The following is a 19,309-nucleotide window of genomic DNA, read 5'->3' as shown; positions in this document are numbered from 1 at the left end:
GGCCAGCTTGGTCTACATAGTGGATTTGGGATAGCCAGGGCTCTGTAGAGAGAAGTTCTGACACAACGAAGTAAGTACAATTTTGCCTTTGTGTTGCCATCAGGACCTTGAAGAACTGGATCCAGATTTTATTATGGCCAAACAGGTTGAACAACTGGAGAAAGAAAAGAAGGAACTTCAGGAACGCCTGAAGAATCAAGAAAAGAAGGTAATGAGAGGGTTGATTGATGGGTTTTAAATAAGGTCTCCAAACTGGACTTAAACTGCTTTGCAGCTGAGATTGCCCTTGAATTCTTGATCCTCCTGCCTAGTGGCATTGTTAATCTTTTCATATAACTTAAAAAGAATCTATTTTGGCCAGGTGGTATTTGTGCATTCCTTTAATCCTCCACTTGGGAATCAGTGGCAGGCTGATCTCTGAGTTTAAGTTCATTTTGGTCTTTAGAGGAAGTTCCAGGGCAGACAGTATATAGTCCTGTGTCAAAAAACAAAACAAAAAAGGGGGTTGTTTTGTAACACTGCATTTGTTTCTATCCCATTCAGATTGACTATTTTGAGAGAGCTAAGCGTTTGGAAGAAATTCCTTTAATAAAGAGTGCTTATGAGGAACAAAGGGTTAAAGACATGGACCTGTGGGAACAGCAAGAAGAAGAAAGAGTAAGCTTTTCATTTCATTGTGGTATCATAGATCATAAGCTAAGTTATAAGTCAGCCAGGAAAAGTTTTTAAATTCTTTTGCTAGATGTAATGTTTTAATGACTGCTTAATGGAAAAAGAAAGGTTCAAAGTAGAGGTTTAATAAGAAACTATTAATTACAGCCTTATGTGTACACAAATGAGAGAAAGGTCATATTTGTGGGGCCCTGGGCATCTGAAGTTTCAGGGTCTACCATCTGGAGACTTAGGATTATATTGTTAATTCTTACTGTTTTTTAAAGGATAAGTTAGGATTTTGTGATAATTCTCCTTAGGCATACGTATTTAAGCAGAAATAGAAAACACTTGGGACAGTATGGACTTGTATAGGACTTCCATTAGGGATCTGTTGGGATGTTCTGTTTTCACTGCAAAATACAGGGGAAGGAGAAGCTTCTCAGTGTAAGGAAGGTGAGCATCTTCCTGGAGTGATGCTTTGGAGATTACCTAGTGCTGTGTACTTTCAGATCACTACAATGCAGCTAGAACGAGAAAAAGCTCTGGAGCATAAGAATAGGATGTCACGAATGTTGGAAGACAGAGATCTATTTGTGATGCGCCTCAAAGCTGCCCGGCAGTCTGTCTACGAGGTAAGCTCACTATGGGGTCTTTTTTTGTTTGTTTTGTTTAGGGAAAAGTTTAATTTGTGAACTTCTAGTTTTCTTTTGAGGATTTTCCCTTAACACAGGTTAAAGGTTAACAGGTAATTACTCAGTATTTGTATAGATGAGTTGGGAGATATTTTAATCTTTTCAAGTGTTTCAAAGATGAAAGTTTATTCTTTTTGATCTTTTTGAAGTGTGGGATTTTGGGGGCAGTGCAGGATGGAATTTCAGGCCTACCAGATAGCTACCTCTAGAGTCTTTTTTTTTTCCCTAAGTTTTTTTTCTTTTTTAAAGATTTATTTATTATTATATGTAAGTGCATTGTAACTGTCTTCAGACACACCAGAAGAGGTGGTTAAATATCATTACAGATGGTTGTGAGCCACCGTGTGGTTGCTGGGATTTGAACTCAGGACATTCGGGAGAATAGTCAATGCTTTTAACTGCCGAGCAATCTCTCCAGCCCTTTTCCTAAGTTTTATTTTTTACTATTTGATTCATAAGTAAATTAGATCACGGCCAGGCATCTAGGTACATTATCTTAATAATAGCACTTGGGAGTCATAGGCAGGCAGATCTGAGTTGTGGGTCAGCCTGGTCTTTGTAGTGAGTTCTAAAAAAGAAATGAGCTATATCGAAGATAGTTTGTTGTTAAAAGTTCTGAGTCAGTTTCTTTATTATAAGTAAAATGTGACTTTTTTTGAGGTAGGGGGTGGAACTGGGAGTTGAAACTACCCACCTCACATGTGCCAGGCAAGCACTCAGCTCTCAGTGATACTAGTCCAGTGTGTAGATAATACTAATAATTCAAAATTTAACAAATATGACACAGTATTTCTTAACCCATTAAGAGATTCTGCTTTTGTATTGATTTGGTGGCCACTTTCTGTGATTTTCAGATTGCATGAACTTCCAAGTGTAAAACTGTTATTCATGTTTATCTTAAAAAATGGCCTGTGGGGTAACTGTTGAATTTGCAGGAAAAACTGAAACAGTTTGAAGAGCGCTTAGCAGAAGAAAGGCATAGTCGCCTAGAAGATCGGAAAAGGCAGCGGAAAGAAGAACGCAAAATAACTTATTACAGAGAAAAGGAAGAAGAAGAGCAGAGGAGGGCAGAGGAGCAGATGCTCAAAGGTAACTATGGTAACCATTAAACTGCATAGGTGTGGGTACCATGTTTCACAATCTTATTTAGAAAACCAAGGGATCAGATAGCGCAGTGCTTTGAATATGTTGGTGCTGCTTCCTCTATCAATCTATAGCTACATATTTTTATACTTTTCCTGTTGGTGGTTTAGAACCTGTGTCATTAATGATAATTACATATGTGGTTCTACACCTGGAACCCTATATATTCGGTTGAATTTGTTCTAGTGTGGTTTCTGTTGCTGCAATAAAACACTGACCAAAAGCACCTTGGGGGATAAAGAGGTTTATTTGGATTCTATATCATGGTCCATCATTGAGGGAAGCCAGAGTTTCTGCCAGGGGGCTCAAGGTACTGAAACAAAGACCACAGAAGAAAGCTGCTTCCTTGATAAGTCCCTCTGACTTGCTCAGTTACCTTTCTTACACAGCCTAGGCACATCTGCCCAAGGATGGTTTTGCCCACAGCAATCAGCAGTCAAGTCATGCCTATAGGCCAGTCTGATAGAGACAGTTCCTAGGTTGATATTCTTCCCTCCCAATTTTGCCTAGATTTGTGTGACTGAACAAAAGCACAATTAGTGTGTAGGGCCATCCTAATCATGGTGGACTACTTGTGGGTTTTTTTTCTTAGGGGCACTGGGGCTCTTGTTTGTTTTTTTGAATCTTAATCACTATTTGTTGATTCCCATCTACTTTAAATTTAAGTTTTTCTAAATTATTGGGTATGTATGATGTGTAGAAGAGGCTAACTTTGAAGAATCAGGTGTTTTTTCATTTTTATATAGGTTCTGAGGATTAAATACATAGATTATGTGTAAATGCTGGTCACATTGCTGGTCATGTTTTAATATTATTACCTTCTAAAACGAGTGCATCTCTGCTTTATACTAGAAAAGCAACTCTGATGATAGGAGTATGGGTGGGAAGCACATTTGAGTAACCTGACAAATTTTCATAGAGCGAGAAGAAAGAGAACGTGCTGAGAGAGCAAAACGGGAGGAAGAACTTAGAGAGTATCAGGAGCGAGTCAAGAAACTAGAAGAAGTAGAAAGGAAAAAGCGGCAAAGAGAGCTGGAAATTGAAGAAAGGGAAAGGCGCAGAGAGGAAGAAAGGAGACTTGGTGATGATCCACTTTCTAGGAAGGTGAGTATAGACGTTATTCTCTTTGTTTTTTCTTTGATACTGGAGTGTGAATCTAGACTTTATCTGGCAAATCCCCTATTACTGAGCTGTCTTCCCAGACCTTGTGCATTTATTTAATTGCACGTAAATATACCAGTGAATTTTCTTGTACTATTGTGGCCTGATTTCTCTGACTACTACTGATACCAAGATCTGTTTGTATTCAGTGTCTCCATCAATTGGGAGAGATAACTGGGTCCATTCTAACTTCATTCAAAATGTATAGTACAACGATATAATTAGACTTCTTGATATTACTTGTATGCAAAAATGACTTGTTTCTCTCATCTCTTGAATTCTTCTAATTGTTTTGTTGCCCATAATTCAGTTTAAATTAGACCATGTGTCATTACTGATTCCTAAACTGTTTCCCCAGTCATAATCTCTTTCTATACTTTAGATATGCTACCGTTTTCATAATGGTAACATGTGTGTCCCTTAAATCTGCTCTTCTGTCTCTGCTTCATTTGGGTTGTACTCATTTCCTAGAGAAAAGCAAACAAACGTAATGAGCCCTCTTCACCAGTTATAGCTGTCAGCTTGTGCTTCAGCAGCTCTGAGTTATTGCTTTGCTCTTTAAACAAAACTGCTTGTTTATTGATTTTTTTTTCCAGAAAATAATATTTCAGTAGATTATTTTTAGTTATGCACATGGGGGATGTGCACGAGTGCTGAGTACTGGATTCACTGGGGCAGTAGTTTACAGATAGTTGTGAGCATCTTATGTTGGTGCTGGGAACTGAACTGTGATCTCCAGAAGAACAGTACATACACTTAACTCTTTCCAGTCCCTAGGTTTTTATTTCTGTGGGGTATGAGATCTCACACAGCCAAGGCTAGCTTTGAGCTCCTGAAGTTACAGCTGCAGCGCCTCATTTTGACCAAGAGTCTTATTTTAGGATCTTGAGGTTTGTTTAATTAAATAATGAAGTGCTTGACTGGTAGTAACTCCAGTAGTTGTAATTATAACTTTTATTACTATGTGCCTTTTTGCTTTGTCCACAGGACTCTCGGTGGGGAGATAGAGATTCAGAAGGCACCTGGAGGAAAGGACCAGAAGCTGACTCTGAGTGGAGAAGAGGCCCACCAGAAAAGTAAGTAGACTTGTGGGATCAGTGCACTTTGTCTTAGATATTAGTGTCTGGGATTTAAAATCAAATCAGGCGTGTAGAAGAAAAGGTGATGAGGTTTCTTTAAGAATTGTATGCATCTGTTATTTGAGCCTGTGTCGAGGGTTTTTGTAGCTTTAGGATGACCTTGATCTTGTCTCTACCTCCCAAGGATTGGATTTACATGCTTGTTTAATCTTTGTAGTAATGTGTATAGAACTCAAGGTTGGTAACAGCATAACAAGCACTCTACTACTAAGCTACTTGCTCAGTTCTTGACTATTTTTTATGGTAACTGCTAGTGATAGACGGGAACAGTGGCTTTAAAAATATGCAGAAATTAAAGTTTAGAGGAAGCTCATTGTAAAATATATAGGTAATTTTTTCAAGACTATTATCTGGTTGTTAGTCTATATTGATTTAAGATACTGAATTTTGCATAGTTTTTATTTAGAAAACATTTTTAAAGGACCAGAGTTAATGAATTTAGACTTGGCGATTTGTAAGAAATAGTGAAATCAAGGGTCCATATTGTTTTTAAAGCTGTTCCTTGTTTCTCCTTAGGGAGTGGAGACGAGAAACTCGGGATGATGAGAGGCCTCACAGGAGAGATGAGGATCGGCTGAGGCGCTTGGGGGGTGACGATGAAGAGAGAGAGTCTTCTCTTAGACCGGATGATGATCGTATCCCCAGGCGTGGCCTGGATGATGACAGAGGGCCTAGACGTGGTCCCGATGAAGATAGATTTTCTCGTAGAGGAACAGATGATGACCGTCCTTCCTGGCGTAATGCAGATGATGATAGGCCTCCCAGGCGAATTGGTGATGATGACAGGGGAAGCTGGCGTCACACAGATGACGACAGACCACCCAGACGGGGACTGGATGATGAGAGAGGAAGCTGGCGTACAGCAGATGAGGACAGAGGACCTAGACGAGGGATGGATGATGACCGGGGGCCAAGACGAGGAGGTGCTGATGATGAACGGTCATCCTGGCGGAATGCTGATGATGATAGGGGTCCCAGGAGAGGCATGGATGATGATAGGGGTCCCAGGCGAGGGCTGGATGATGACCGAGGACCTTGGAGGAATGCTGCTGAAGATAGGATTTCCAGGAGAGGTGCAGATGATGACCGAGGGCCTTGGAGAAATATGGATGATGATAGGGTTCCTAGAAGGGGTGATGATGCAAGACCTGGTCCTTGGAGACCATTTGTCAAGCCAGGTAAGATTCTAGTTTTAAAATTACGATGTTTTGTGACTTGTTTGATAGATTTGTTTACATGTAAAAAGTGAAATTATTGGGCTAAATGATAGTTGTACTATATTCTTTTTAGATAGATAGATAGATAGATAGATAGATAGATAGATAGATAGATAGATAGATAAGAGATAGGCCTTTTTCTTTGTGCCCATGCAGTGGCTTTTACATAAAAATTACTCTTTTTAAATGTCCACACAACTGCTGTCCATGGGGTCATACTTAGGAGCTCATTTTTGTTCTTCTGGGAGTGCTCACTGACACTCTTCCAAGTACACACCTCCTCTTATGACCTGCTGTCTCAAATGTGTAAATTAGGAGTTCTCTCCTTTCTTCTGTTTTAGCCTGTATGTTAAGTCTGCCATTTATCTCGGCTCCTTTTTTAAAAAATTCATTATATTTTTAAATTACATGTGAATGCACACCTATATATGGGTATGCAGATGTCCTTGGAGGCTAGAGCATCAAATTTCCTGGAAATGGAATGAAGGCAGTTAGTTATGAGCTGACATGGTACAAGAACAATATATGCTGTCAACTACTGAGCCATTCTCCAGCCCTCATCTGCCTTTTGATGATCTTTAAATCTACCTACTTCTGTTCCTTTGAGCCTTGCCCTACTAACTGGTTTTTGCCATTTTCCCCTACTGCCAGTTCTTTTTGTAGTAGCCAGAATAAAACTTTCTTGTAATTAGCACCTTTTGCTTTTACTAGTTGTGATATCTGTGACAGACCTTTTTTGTCTTTTCTTGCTTTGGTCATATTTCACTGTCAGCTATGTGACCTTAGGACAAGTGGCTTCCATGCCTTTTGTAAGATGACAGTCTGATAGATTCTCAGTTAACTGTAGTTGTGTCCTATAGAAAGTTGCCAAGTACTGAGGAGTCCTAGGAAAAATACAAGGTTAGGTGTCTTCATAGTCTGCCACCCATCAATATATAATTTGTCTCTTGATTTGTTTCTGTTTTAAACCACTTTAGTGGAAACAGTACTTGACTTATCATCAATATATGGCCAGCAGTTCTGAACAATTTGTCTAATACCCTTTTGCCTTTAAAGCTGGAGATTGTACTTTAACCTATGCTTGAGGGTCATTTGAACAGTGAAGTAACCAGGAAAAAAATCACAGTACTAAATAAGTAGACCGTTAAAAGGACATTTATTAGCTGGGCGTGGTGGCGCACGCCTTTAATCCCAGAGTGCAGAGGCAGAGGCAGGCGGATTTCTGAGTTCCAGGATAGCCAGGGCTACACAGAGAAACCCTGTCTCGACCCCCCCCCCCCAAAAAAAAGGGGATATTTATTTATTTATAGTAAAAGGGCTGATCCTGGGAGGCACAGTGCTACCAACCTGAGCTGGCATTATCTGTGTCAGGAGACAGCTTTTTCCCCCTGAACTTAGTGATTGTAAATTTGCCACAAGTTTTAATTATGTGATTGTAAATATTTTGAATGTAGGCTGTGCATAATGGCATACACCTTTGATCTCACACACTTGAAGGCTAGCCTAGTCTACATGATAAGTTCCAGGACAGCCAGACCTACATAGAGAAACCCTGTCTGGGTTGGAGAGATGGCTCAGCAGTTAAGAGCACTGACTGCTCTTCCAGAGGTCCTGAGTTCAAATCCCAGCAACCACATGGTGGCTCACACCCATCTGTAATGAGATCTGACACCCTCTTCTGATGTGTCTGAAAACAGCAACAGCGTACTTACACTAAATAAATAAATAAATAAACAAACAAACAAACAAACAAACAAATCTTTTTAAAAAGTGGGGGCTGGTCAGATGGCTCAGAGGTTAAGAGCACTGACTGCTCATCCGGAGGTTGTGAGTTCGAATCCCAGCAACCACATGGTGGCTCACAAACATCCATAATGAGACATAAATAAATAGATGAATGAATGAATGAATGAGAAACCCTGTCTTTAAAAAAAGGAAATCAAGAATCTGGCAGTGATGACAATTGACTTAAGAATTAAACAAGTTAAATCCTCAGCACCATATAAATCTATAGTTGTTAATTTGTTAAAAAAAATAAAATTGCTTCTTTTTATAAACTAGGTGGATGGAGAGAGAAAGAAAAGGCTAGAGAAGAGAGTTGGGGTCCACCTCGAGAATCAAGACCATCAGAAGAACGTGAATGGGATAGAGACAAAGAGAAGGACAGAGATAATCAAGATCGAGAGGAGAATGACAAAGACCTTGAACGAGATAGGGACAGAGAGAGAGATGGGGACCGGGAGGATCGATTCAGAAGACCCAGGTTAGTAATGACCTAACTGTGGTAACAGGTTTGTTTCTCTTAAACTCTGCTGTGCATTCCAAATCACTTTTGAGAAATAATGCTTCAGTTTCATTTACCACTTAGAGTGCACATAAAGTGTGAGTGATTAACACTCTCCTTGCCCCATCTAGAAAATGAGAATTAACCTGTTGGCTGTTTGCAGGTTACATAACTGATAAAGGAACCACTCCAAATGTCTACCACTCCTACTTCTTAGAGCAATGGATCAGCTTAGTTGGTCTTAATCCTTTTTTGTTTGTTTTTGAGAAGGTGGCATCTTTCTGTGTAGCTCACTCAGGTTGACCTGAAATTCACACTCATTTTTTATTAGTGGTAAAAGTCCTGGCTTGTTCCCTCTGTTTTAATGGCTTTGCCACTAGCAAATCTGTTAGAAAAAGCATGGCAGCCAGCAACTTTTTTGTGACTCTTGGAATATGGGTTGTGTAGTATCTTTAGGTAAATAGCTACAGTGAGGTCTGTTTGCTTTCTCAGATAGGAGATTCAGATGTTAGTTAAAACTCTGATAAGGTTAGACTAATAAACTGGATTTAATGTGTTGCTTGGGGGGCGGGGGGGCTTCTTTATGTAGCCCTAGCTATCCTGGAACGCATCTGTAGACCAGGCTAGCCTGGAACTCAGAAATCTGCCTGCCTCTGCCTCCCAAGTTCTGGGATTAAGGATGTGCACTAACACCACCCAGATGGTATTCTGTAAAGAACTGAGCTTGTCACTTTAAATGGCCACAGGGATGAAGGTGGCTGGAGAAGAGGACCAGCAGAAGAATCTTCAAGCTGGAGAGATTCAAGTCGCCGTGATGATAGGGACAGGGAAGACCGTCGACGGGATAGAGATGATCGTCGTGATCTGAGAGACCTGAGAGACAGAAGGGATTTAAGAGATGATAGAGATCGGAGAGGACCTCCCCTCAGATCAGAGCGAGAAGAAGGTAGAGATATTTTGGCTGTTAGAATATTGGAAAACTGCTTATGGCATGATGGGGGCTTTTTAATTCTTTTAAATTAGTATGAACCTTGTTACGAGTAAATTTAGTGTACTTGTCAGGTTGTGATGTAAGCTCTTCTCAAGGTGAGTGTAGCAATACACTAAATGATAGGCAGCAGAAATTGATATTAATGAAAATGGGGACAGCATTAATATGTAAGGTCCTCATAGATGAACACAAGAGCTTAAACCTGGAGGCTTTAGGGCTGGCGATTGGCTCAGTGAGGAGGGACTTTGTGTTTTCTCTCTCCTAACAACATGGTAACAAAAGAATTCACTCCCTGAAAGTGACCTCTACAAATTCATATCCATAAGTACTTGTAGTGACATTGAAATGTCCATTGTGCTTACTTTCCTCACATGCTGCTCAGCAGAATCAGAAGAGTATTAAAACTAATAAGCAAAAATCTCACGTTTTTATAACTCATTTGATAAAATTCAAGAGTGAAAAATTCTTTGACTTAACATATTCTGATTTTTGTTATCCTCTCTTAGGTTTATGACCATTAGAATATTTCCAGTTTTCAGTCTGCAAGTTCATAGTTTAAAGATTTTGGTCAGAAATGACACAATAATTAAAATGTGGGGCTTTACTGTGATTCGGCGTTGTTGGGTTTTCCAAGTAGTTTCAGGCAGACCTCTGTTTATTTTAAACCAATAAAAATAGTACAAGCCTACACTTAAAGATGTTTAAACTTTTCTAGCAAGCTCTTGGAGACGCACTGATGACAGGAAAGATGACCGGACTGAAGAGAGGGATCCACCTCGTCGTGTTCCTCCCCCAGCTCTTTCAAGAGATCGAGAAAGAGAGCGAGAACGAGAAGGTGAGAAAGAGAAAGCATCCTGGAGAGCTGAGAAAGATAGGGAGTCCCTTCGTCGTACTAAGAATGAAACTGATGAAGATGGATGGACCACAGTACGACGTTAAGTCCCAAGATGATGGAGTCAAACTTGTGGCTTACATAGGTTTGATCACATTCAAGGATTATTATACTTGTGCTTCAACCAGTCTAAATTGAATTCTTTAATGTTGTCTCACCATAACACAAAAAGCATGAACTTGTATTAATCATATATAATAGATTGATCATGCACTGTATTCACAGGAGGTTGGAAAACCATGCCATTTTCTGGAACTTAAGGTGTTGCATTATTTCATCAATCATTTGTTAAAAAAAAAAAACTAAAAAATAAAAATGTGAACCCTTCAGGTGTAAACACCTTATCTTGGTATACAATTGATCTTTTTGTTTTGTTTTGAAGTATCAGATATTAATTTGGAATAAGGTAAGGTTCTCTTGAAACATTTGAAAACCCTTTAAGCCAACTGATCTGACAGCTTTCCCATCAGTAGAAGTGGGAACATACCTTCTTAGGTATTTACTATTAACTACATGTAGGCAGTTTATAGCTTCTGATCAGTGTAGTAGACATTACAAACACTGGTTGTAATGGGGTTTTCTGTAGACTTTACTTGAGAGGTGAGTATAAAGCATTTTTTAGTCATCATCATGACGATGCTGCTCAAGTGCAGATCCAGAACAGTACAGCGTTGGGTTCCTAGAGCATTTGGTAAACTGTTGTGGGTTTTTTCTTTCTGTTGCCAAAACTGCTTTTCCACTAATTCATGCCTTTCAAGCATTTTAAATATGACAATATTTATAAATGTGTGGTTTGGAGGAATTGTTTAAATTCTTTTTCCTAATTTTCTTTTTTCAGGATAGATTATTTCAACAAGTAATTTGTAGTGATGACTGTGTTGACTTCAATTTTGGAGTGTAGTAGCTGTGTTTAAAAAAAAGAGTAATAACCATTTGGTCTTATTGAAGCCAACACGGAATTTGCTGCTGTGTTTTTTTCTTTGGTGATAAATAAAATACTTACATAATTGGTGTTAGTGTTTTGTCAATGGTGCTATATTCCATATATTAATTTTCTGTGAATTTTTATCACTGCTCTTAAAATATGTCATTGTTAGTATCAAAAGAATAACAACACAAAAAGCAAATAGTAGCAGCTAGCAAGTTTGCGAAGTGCCCTTGTTCATGGAAACATTACCTTGAATCCTTCTCTGAGGTGGTGTGCATGAGGTATCACCTTGGGTTTCATCAGGAATTAGGAAAGAATCCAATAACATAGTTGTAGAGGATTTTTGCCACAAACTTAGAATCTGTGTAAGCCTATAAATTTTACTAAGTAGTGGTTTAAAATACTACATTGTTAAAACTGTCAGCCCAGAAGAGATGATAATGATTTTTTTCCCTTTGTTACTGAGGACTGAAATTTCAAATATGGAAGTTTCTTGTGGCTAGAGGGCTTACTCAGTCAAAACGAGTAAAAGTACTTAGAGACTACTGGTGTTTTGTTATTGGTTTTTTGTTTTAAAGACCACTGGCTTTATTTGGGGCAGTAACTTGCCTATGTATGTTTTTACTAGTGAGCCTGATGCTAATGTGACGCCATAGATAATCCCCAGCAAGTGATTCTTTTGATCAGCTACATTTAGATGAATGTACAAGGTAGGGCGGGGAGCAGGTTTTCCTGCAGACCTAGCCTTGCAGCTCAGTTGGGGTTTCCAGATATTTTCTGCTTTTTGTTTTGGGAGAGAACCTAGAGAACAGGGTGGGGACAGAAGTATCTGATGCTTTGTGGTCTGGCTCATGGGTTCCTACCATCACAGTTCTCCGTCTACTGTGACCCCACCAGCATTAAAGAGGTTAAAGGAAAGCTGATTAATCTTCCGGATGTGCCAGGTGAGCCCCGTGGCTTCTGGGGCTGTAAACAAATGGAGCCTTAATGCTTCTATAGCTATGCTTGAAGGTGGAGAGAATCCTTAGAAGAGCTAGCTACATTAGGGGGATCAAACATATGTATGGGGTATTAGTCAAGAGCCACCAATGCTACATGGCTTGTAATTCCAGAATTTTCCAGGTCAGTTTTGGCTGGTGAAACTCTTCATGTTTTTCCCAAAGACACTTTGTCAAAGTTATATTTATAATAGAGGGAATTATATATCAGCTATATTATATTAGAGGGCATGTTATTCAGCAAACTCAAGACAACAAAATTAGCCTGAAATAAAACACATTTCTGATAGTTTTGAAATACATGGTTTTGGTTTAATATATCTAACAAAAGTTATAATCAAAGCCATTTAACTTCTGAAAAGGACTTTATAGGAAAAATAAAGTACAAAAAAGTAAAAAGCCGATAAAACTAGCAAGTTTGGATAGACAAATGCAGGCTAAAGCACAGCACAACCTGTGCCTTTCTGCCCATGGTGAAGCTGTTACAATGCTGTCCCTTTTTGTGGTCTAGCCAGATCCACAGTGCTTTCTTAGGCAGAAGCCAACTTTATCAAAGTGTTATATGAAACTTTGGGTTTTAAGTTTCATTTTTGTCCCTTTAATGGCATTCTAGGGTTTTGTGCATTCTAGGCAAGTGCTCTATCATTGAGCTATACCCATGGCCCTAAACTTGGATGTCTACTGTAAACAATTTTGCAAAACCTTTATAACATTGCATTCCAAGCCTTCCTCTACTTCCTGAGTGTCAGGATTAAAGGATTGGTTATTTTTAGGGCTAAGTTTATTTTCTCTAGAACACTAGAAAAACAAGTACTTTTTCTTTTTTTTTTTTTTTTTTTTGGCTGTACACTTTCAGTATCTGTTAGCTGGGAAACACAGACTTGGCATGGGTTGGAGAACACCATGTGGGATACAGTTTTGTGTGGTCACTACTGTGTGCAAGCACATGGAGGTCAGAGGTCAAGGGTTGCCCTACTCAATCATATTCTCCTTTTCTTCAAACAAGATGTTTCTTTTGAATCTGGGTTTTTCCATACCTGGAGCTAGACTGCCTTGCTAGTGTCCCCAGTGATGCAATCATAGCTACCTTTGGCTTAAATTACCCCAAATCTGCAGATGAATGTGGAGGTCCAACTTCAGACAACCATCTAGCTTATGAGATCATGTTTTTCACTCAGACCTGGAGCCCATCCATGTAGCGTGGCTGGCCTCTGCCTCGTGAGCACTGGGGTTATAGGCATACCACTATTCCCTTATGTAGATGCTGGGGATAGAACTTGGGTCCTTGTGTTTAGAAGCGCTTTTCTGACAGCTGTCTCCCTGTTAATATAACAGCTACTTAGTTTGATATTTTCCAAGAGCCCTCTCAATACCATGGGACAAGAATGCCAGTTTCAGCAGCCTTTAGTTCTGGTAAGATGCCGAAAATTAAAAGTTGGCATTAGGTACATGTGGTCATGGTTCAGCTCATGTGCTTAAATACTGGCACCATACATACGTGCCTTGGGAAATATCTGATGGGATTACAGCAATCTGACTTGATTTTGCTTTTGACATTGAGAATACCTTTTTGAAAAGGCAGATTAGCTAGAGGATGTGAATTTATGTTGACTTGAAAAACTTCACCTCAAAACAAGTAGTATATTTTCTAGCAAAATAACAACGTTTTATTACATTCAGGCCTAGGCCCAGTGAATGTGGGGCTATAACTAACAGGGATAGTTTTCTTCCTTGTGAAGAAAGTCCTCCCTTTTACCAATAGGGCTAACAGCTGTATTTTCACACCAGCCTCTTTTTATACAGAAAGTAAGTTTGCTGTAAAGTTGCTACTTAATACGAAAGGCAGTCTAGCCTAACTCCCAGTATTCCTAGCTAAATCTGACTATTGCAAACATTATATACTTAAACTCTTGGCTGGTATTAGCAGATAGTGGTGTTGATGCATGGCTGAATTTATCTTAATTCACCTTTACCTTTGCCTCTTCTGTCTAGATGGTAGGTAGTTTTGTGCCATATTCCAGCACTCACTATGATAGATTTACAGGAGTACTGGAAAGAGGAACTTTGCATGAAGATCTTTTGGGGTTCTGGAAGCAGACAAGGGTCTCAGTAATAGTGGAACCACCAAGAGGGAGTTAATGAGACAGACTTGAAGTGGTTTATTCTGGCACACCCTCTGTAAATTGAAAGGCAAACAGCCCAGAGTAGAACCTTTTGGAACTCGAGTTATTGCATTATAGTTCCCCATTTTCTATTTAGGAACCCTGAACTTGAGCAATCAAGGTGGGTTAACACTGCTCTAAATAGGTTTCCTCCTTTCTGAGGAGGAAATGTCTTAGCATCAGACACAAAGAATTGGACCATCGGGGTAGTGCATAGAGAAAATGCTAAGCAGGAGTTACTGGGGAGATTAATGGATTCATAATACTGTCACTGTATAAATACACGTCTCTCAAACAGCACCGTTTCCAAATATGTACACGATATGATTAAGCCTTGGCACAGTTAATTTTAAGGATTGGAAAGACTACTTGCTAATTCAGAATATCTGATGCATAAAAGGATAAGGAACTGTATTCTACCTGCTACAGATTGTGCCTTTAAGCCTCCCATCTAGGACAGAAACAAGCCACGAGGAAGAACACCCTCTCAATACTGGGAAGTGCACTAAGTTGCTTTACCTGCAATTAGAATGACAAACTAAAATAAATTAATTGCATCAAACAATAAAAGTCATTTTGCCGACATTCCATACAATTGTTAGTTTTACACTCAGTTCAGAGGCTATTAAAAATACTTTAGACGTTATAAAGTGCCTCCATTCATAAAACGAAACATCCAAGATGAGAGACAATTTCATACGGTTGCGCACCTAAACTAGGCCGACGTATACAGTAAACAGCGCCTCATTCACCGCAACTCAACCGGTGGTACACCCGCTCAGCCCTCACCGTTCTGGATGCGCGTTTTAGAAACTAGGGACAAAATTCAAGATTTCAACGTCAGAGACCGACCACTCCACAAGAAAGTGCTGCGCTCCTGCGGCTTCCGTAAAATCAAGACGACTTCCCAAATTGAGGCAAGGGAGAGGAGCGCAGGTTTCAGGTGTACACAGCTTGATGCAGCCCGCTCCTAGCGCAGCTTCTTGCTGGGCAGGCTGTCCCTGTTGCTGCGCGGCGGCGGGCGGACGGTGGGCGGTGGCACTTTGGAGAGCGGGCAATACTTGATGGTATGTGCGTTGTCGCCGCTGGCGCCGCACAGGGGGCACGTGTAGCGGCGCAAGACCGGGCACAGCACCCGGCCGTCCGGGCCCTTGAGGATGTGTGTGGTGTAGAGCGCCACCGCCTCCTTGTTGTTCCGGCAAAACACACACACCTGAAGCTCCGGTTTCAGCAGACGTGCGGCGGTCGCCCCGGAAGCCGCGTGCAGACGAGGCTCGGCAGCCCACGCAGGGCTTGGCTCTTCGCGCGGCGTCACTTCGGCCGTGGATGCGGCGGCGGCGGTGGTGGAGGCGGTGGGCGCGCAGCCCAGCAGAACCGCGGCGGCGCGCCCTGCAAACGGGTTCAGCTCAGCGAAGCGCTCCTCCAGCAACCCGGGCTCAGCGGGGCCGGCACACAGCTCTAGTGCGCGCAGTTCCAACGCACCGCCCAGGTAGCGGCCCCCGGCCTCCGGCTCTTCGCCGTCATCGTCTTCATCGTCCTCGGGCGGCCCCATCGTGGGCCCCGCCGCCGTGGGCCCGGGCCCCTCATGCGGGGAGCCGCGGTCGCTAGCCCTGGTGATGAGCGTGGCAAGCCCCAGGTAGTCGTTCCAGGAGCTGAAGGGCTGCGGGTGCACCGGGCCCGAGGCGCTCACGTAGCGGGCGCTGGGCACGAGCGCCATAGGCGCGGGGGCGCGGGCGCGGCGGGGCGAGCGTGGCGCCCAAGGGAAAGCCTCCATGGGCCGGCAGCGGGCCGCGCGCCTCCCCGCCGCCGCCGCCGGCAAGGGCCAGACGGAAGGGACGCAGGAGCTTGCCCGCCGGCCTGCCGTGGGGTAGGGCAGCCTTGCTTCCTTTTATCGCTCCCGCTTTCTCCTGTGCCCCTCCTCGCTGTCTCGGCCCTGCCCCCTGCGATCCTCCGCCCGGGCCACTGCGCCCGCGCCCCCGGACGGAGGCGGAGCGGAGGCGGGCGCGCGCTCTTCTCCAGCCCCGCGCGTTTCCTGCGCCCCGTGCGCTGCGCCCACCTCACCAGCTGCGGGGCGCCTGGCATCCTGCGAGGGGGCGGGTGAGGCGCCGCCTCGGGCCCTGGCGCTCAATGGCTGCGGACCTGACTCCGCGGGCGCCGGTCGGGACGCTGATTGGTGGCGATCGGGGAAGGGGCGGGCGGCGCTTGCTGGGAGGGAATGGCTGTGCAGAAAGCGACTGAATGAGGCGGTGGCTGGGGCTTGCTTTTGCACGAGCGTGGAGACCTCAGCCGGTAACCCAGCTTGGGTTTTTGTTTTTGTTTTTTTCACTGCGGGGTATTGAGGATGCCAATGGCACAGATCGCAATGAAGCAACTGGGATGCACTTGCATCCACTTGCAGGTTTGGCTGGACCGGGTTTATGGTTTGAAGCTACCACTTTCCTTTTTATCATCATCAGCAAGAAAAGCTGGGGGAGGCAAGGCTAGGCGCTAGCTCCCATCAGAGCCCAGCTAAAGACCCAGTGACTTCAGTTGGCACAGCGCTCTGGAGCACTTTCCACAGGGTGAAGTCCTCCCACAAACTTTGAGGCTCAGGGAGGAAGCTCACGATTTATATAGTTTATATGGTAGTGAGTAGTGGAGGATCAAAACAGGTCCAACAGGTGTTCAGAAATTGGGGCCGTAGGCTGTTCACTTACTTAGGTTAGGTGGAGGCTACAACTGGGCTAGAAATTCTTACTACGGACCAGTTTGTGTGAAGCTCCTCTTCAGGGTGCTTATATGGAAATCTAGGGTCTGTGGAACTTGAAAAACAGCATATTCAATGCTTTGAAACAGATAACATTTTCTCTTTTTGGTAAAACCCTGGAAAATAAAGGACTTACTAGGAGGGAAAGAAGTAGTCTTGCTCTTCCCTGGAAAAGAAGCAACTTAAAGTGATAAACACCAACAACCTCAAAAAATAATTTGAAACTAGGAAAAGACACCGAGGACTCTTCTGGAATGTGACCTAGGATGAGGGTCAGAAAATGCTCTGCAGAGGAGAGGGCTGATCTAGCTTTCCCACTCTGTACCGTACAGTGTCAATGGAAGCAAGGTGGTAAGACCTCTCCTCTGATGCTGTGAGTTTTCTTTGGGTGGTAGGTCACATTCACATGTTTTGGCTTAGATTTTTTTTTTTTTTTTTTTTTTTACAAACCTACTTCAATAAAGGTTCTTCAACACATCAGGCTACCTTATAGCCTACCAAAGGTAGGGGAGGAAGAACGGTTAATAGGACAAGGGGGTCATGGACCTGTTTAGAAGTAGTTATTCCGACCTTTGTTGTCAGGATATCAGCAGTCCAGTTCAATAGTGTCACCAAACATGAATCAGTAGCTGCAGACCAATCCAGAAGAAACCATGAGGCTCCAACAATGGGCGTGGGTCCATGGAAGTGGCAGGAAGCCGCCAAAATATGAGGGTTTTTTTTTTTTTGTTTTTGCAAGTTACTCTCTATGAAGTCACGAAAAGTGAAGATCAGCAAAGAAATCACGCCAATGTCAGAGCATTGTCAGTGAAGACCGGCATCCGCCAGCAAAGTCCAATGAAGGCCAGTAAGGCAAACCAATGCCACAGTGTGTCTGTTGGGTTATACAAAGGATGCTCAGAATTTGGTTCTGGTTTGGGTTAGGGTTAGAATGAATGTGCGGGTGAAACAGATCACTTGTAAGAGGGATCTTTGGGATCATCTAATTTAGTCTTTACAGGTGAAGAAAATGAGGACACCCCTCCCCCCACAAGAAGAGATGGAGTTCTTGAAGGTCAAACAGTGACTATGTCACGGTTAGAATCAGGACTCAAGGCAGGCGACCACCCTGAACACCACAGCACAGAAGGTTTTTTTAGGCTAAGTTTGTATTTACATCGGTGCGTAGCTGGAAAGAAGTAAGTTGGAATTGTGCGGCTTTGCTTGAGCCTATAGCCTTGTGATTTTTCCACCCAGCCTCTTTGTTCCCTGAAATACAATGACTCTGTGACTTCTTATATAAGAGTAAATGCCTACACCAATAATTTTGGCTTGTTTCTCGACTAGCTCATAACCTGTTCATTGTAGTCTAACTCCTCAGTCTCACGCAACTGTCTCCTTCAGTGTTCTGGGGCGGATCTCCTCATTTATTTTATTCTGTGAATGTCACGTGGCTGCTTATTTCTCAGTTTCATGCATCTGTGTCCTCCAAGTTTGGGGCAAATCTCCCGTGCCTAAATCTTTCCCAGAACTCAACTCTTTTCTTTCTTTCCTTTCTCTCTCTCTCTCTCTCTCTCTCTCTCTCTCTCTCTCTCTCTCTCTCTCTCTCTCTCTCTCTCTCTCTCTTTCTCCCTCCCTCCCTCCCTCCCTCCCTCCCTCCCTCCCTCCCCCCTCCCCCCTCCCCCAATCTCCTACTTCCTGACTCAGCTGATTGGCCATAGGCTTTTTTAAATTGACAATGGGGGCTGGTGAGATGGCTCAGTGGGTAAGAGCACCCGACTGCTCTTCCAGAGGTCTGAAGTTCAAATCCCAGCAACCACATGGTGGCTCACAACCATCTGTAACAAGATCTGACGCCCTCTTCTGGAGTGTCTGAAGACAGCTACAGTGTACTTACATATAATAAATAAATCTTAAAAAAAAAAATTGACAATGATGCTTCCATACATTGCACAAGAGATTCTACATGAGCTCCTGCCTGCAGGGAGCTGTACAGAGCCCACTGGTGACAGGGACAGAACCTGAAGCCAGAAAAGGGCTTCTATTCTGATCAACTGTCAAGTTAGGGCTTGAAGATACATTTCATGTTCTTTCTCATGTCCTAGTTTCCACTGTTTGGTAGAGACCTGAAGCCAGGCAGGGATACTCTGCACTTGACAGTGTAGTTCCTTTTTTAAAGTTTGTGTTGAACTCAAGTTCAAAATCACCCTTTATGCCCACCCCCACCACCCTGCCACCAGCACCAAAAATAAACAAGTCTCCCACAGAAGCCTGGCAGTTTTGCTGACACTGAACTTGAGTTCTTACCACAAGCATGGTGGCC

The 19,309-nt window shown here is 42.6% G+C and overlaps 2 protein-coding genes across 2 annotated transcripts in view; one reads left to right on the top strand and one right to left on the bottom strand.

The window, feature by feature from the left end:
• Eif3a (eukaryotic translation initiation factor 3, subunit A) overlaps positions 1-11,185 on the top strand; it is a 29,578-nt gene extending 18,393 nt beyond the window's left edge. Inside the window, exons 13-22 of the mRNA NM_010123.3 lie at positions 104-208; positions 544-657; positions 1,164-1,286; positions 2,282-2,435; positions 3,409-3,593; positions 4,638-4,726; positions 5,306-5,967; positions 8,068-8,269; positions 9,037-9,236; positions 9,997-11,185. Coding sequence (NP_034253.3) covers positions 104-208; positions 544-657; positions 1,164-1,286; positions 2,282-2,435; positions 3,409-3,593; positions 4,638-4,726; positions 5,306-5,967; positions 8,068-8,269; positions 9,037-9,236; positions 9,997-10,220 — 2,058 coding nt within the window. The 3' untranslated portion in view covers positions 10,221-11,185. The remainder of the gene's footprint in view (positions 1-103; positions 209-543; positions 658-1,163; positions 1,287-2,281; positions 2,436-3,408; positions 3,594-4,637; positions 4,727-5,305; positions 5,968-8,067; positions 8,270-9,036; positions 9,237-9,996) is intronic.
• Positions 11,186-12,386: 1,201 nt separating this feature from the next.
• Nanos1 (nanos C2HC-type zinc finger 1) lies at positions 12,387-16,314 on the bottom strand. Its single transcript, NM_178421.3, has one exon. It carries the CDS (start codon positions 16,033-16,035, stop codon positions 15,232-15,234), a length of 804 nt encoding a protein of 267 aa, NP_848508.2. The 5' UTR covers positions 16,036-16,314; the 3' UTR covers positions 12,387-15,231.
• Positions 16,315-19,309: the final 2,995 nt, after the last annotated feature.

Source organism: Mus musculus, chromosome 19 (genome assembly GCF_000001635.26).
Source record: "Mus musculus strain C57BL/6J chromosome 19, GRCm38.p6 C57BL/6J".
Taxonomy (NCBI): Eukaryota; Metazoa; Chordata; class Mammalia; order Rodentia; family Muridae; genus Mus; species Mus musculus.
This window is presented reverse-complemented; position numbering and strand designations above follow the sequence as displayed.

What these genes read in the sequence shown, in the direction of transcription:
- Nanos1 (NM_178421.3), bottom strand. Translation starts at nt 16,035, where the DNA reads ATGGAGGCTTTCCCTTGGGCGCCACGCTCGCCCCGCCGCGCCCGCGCC.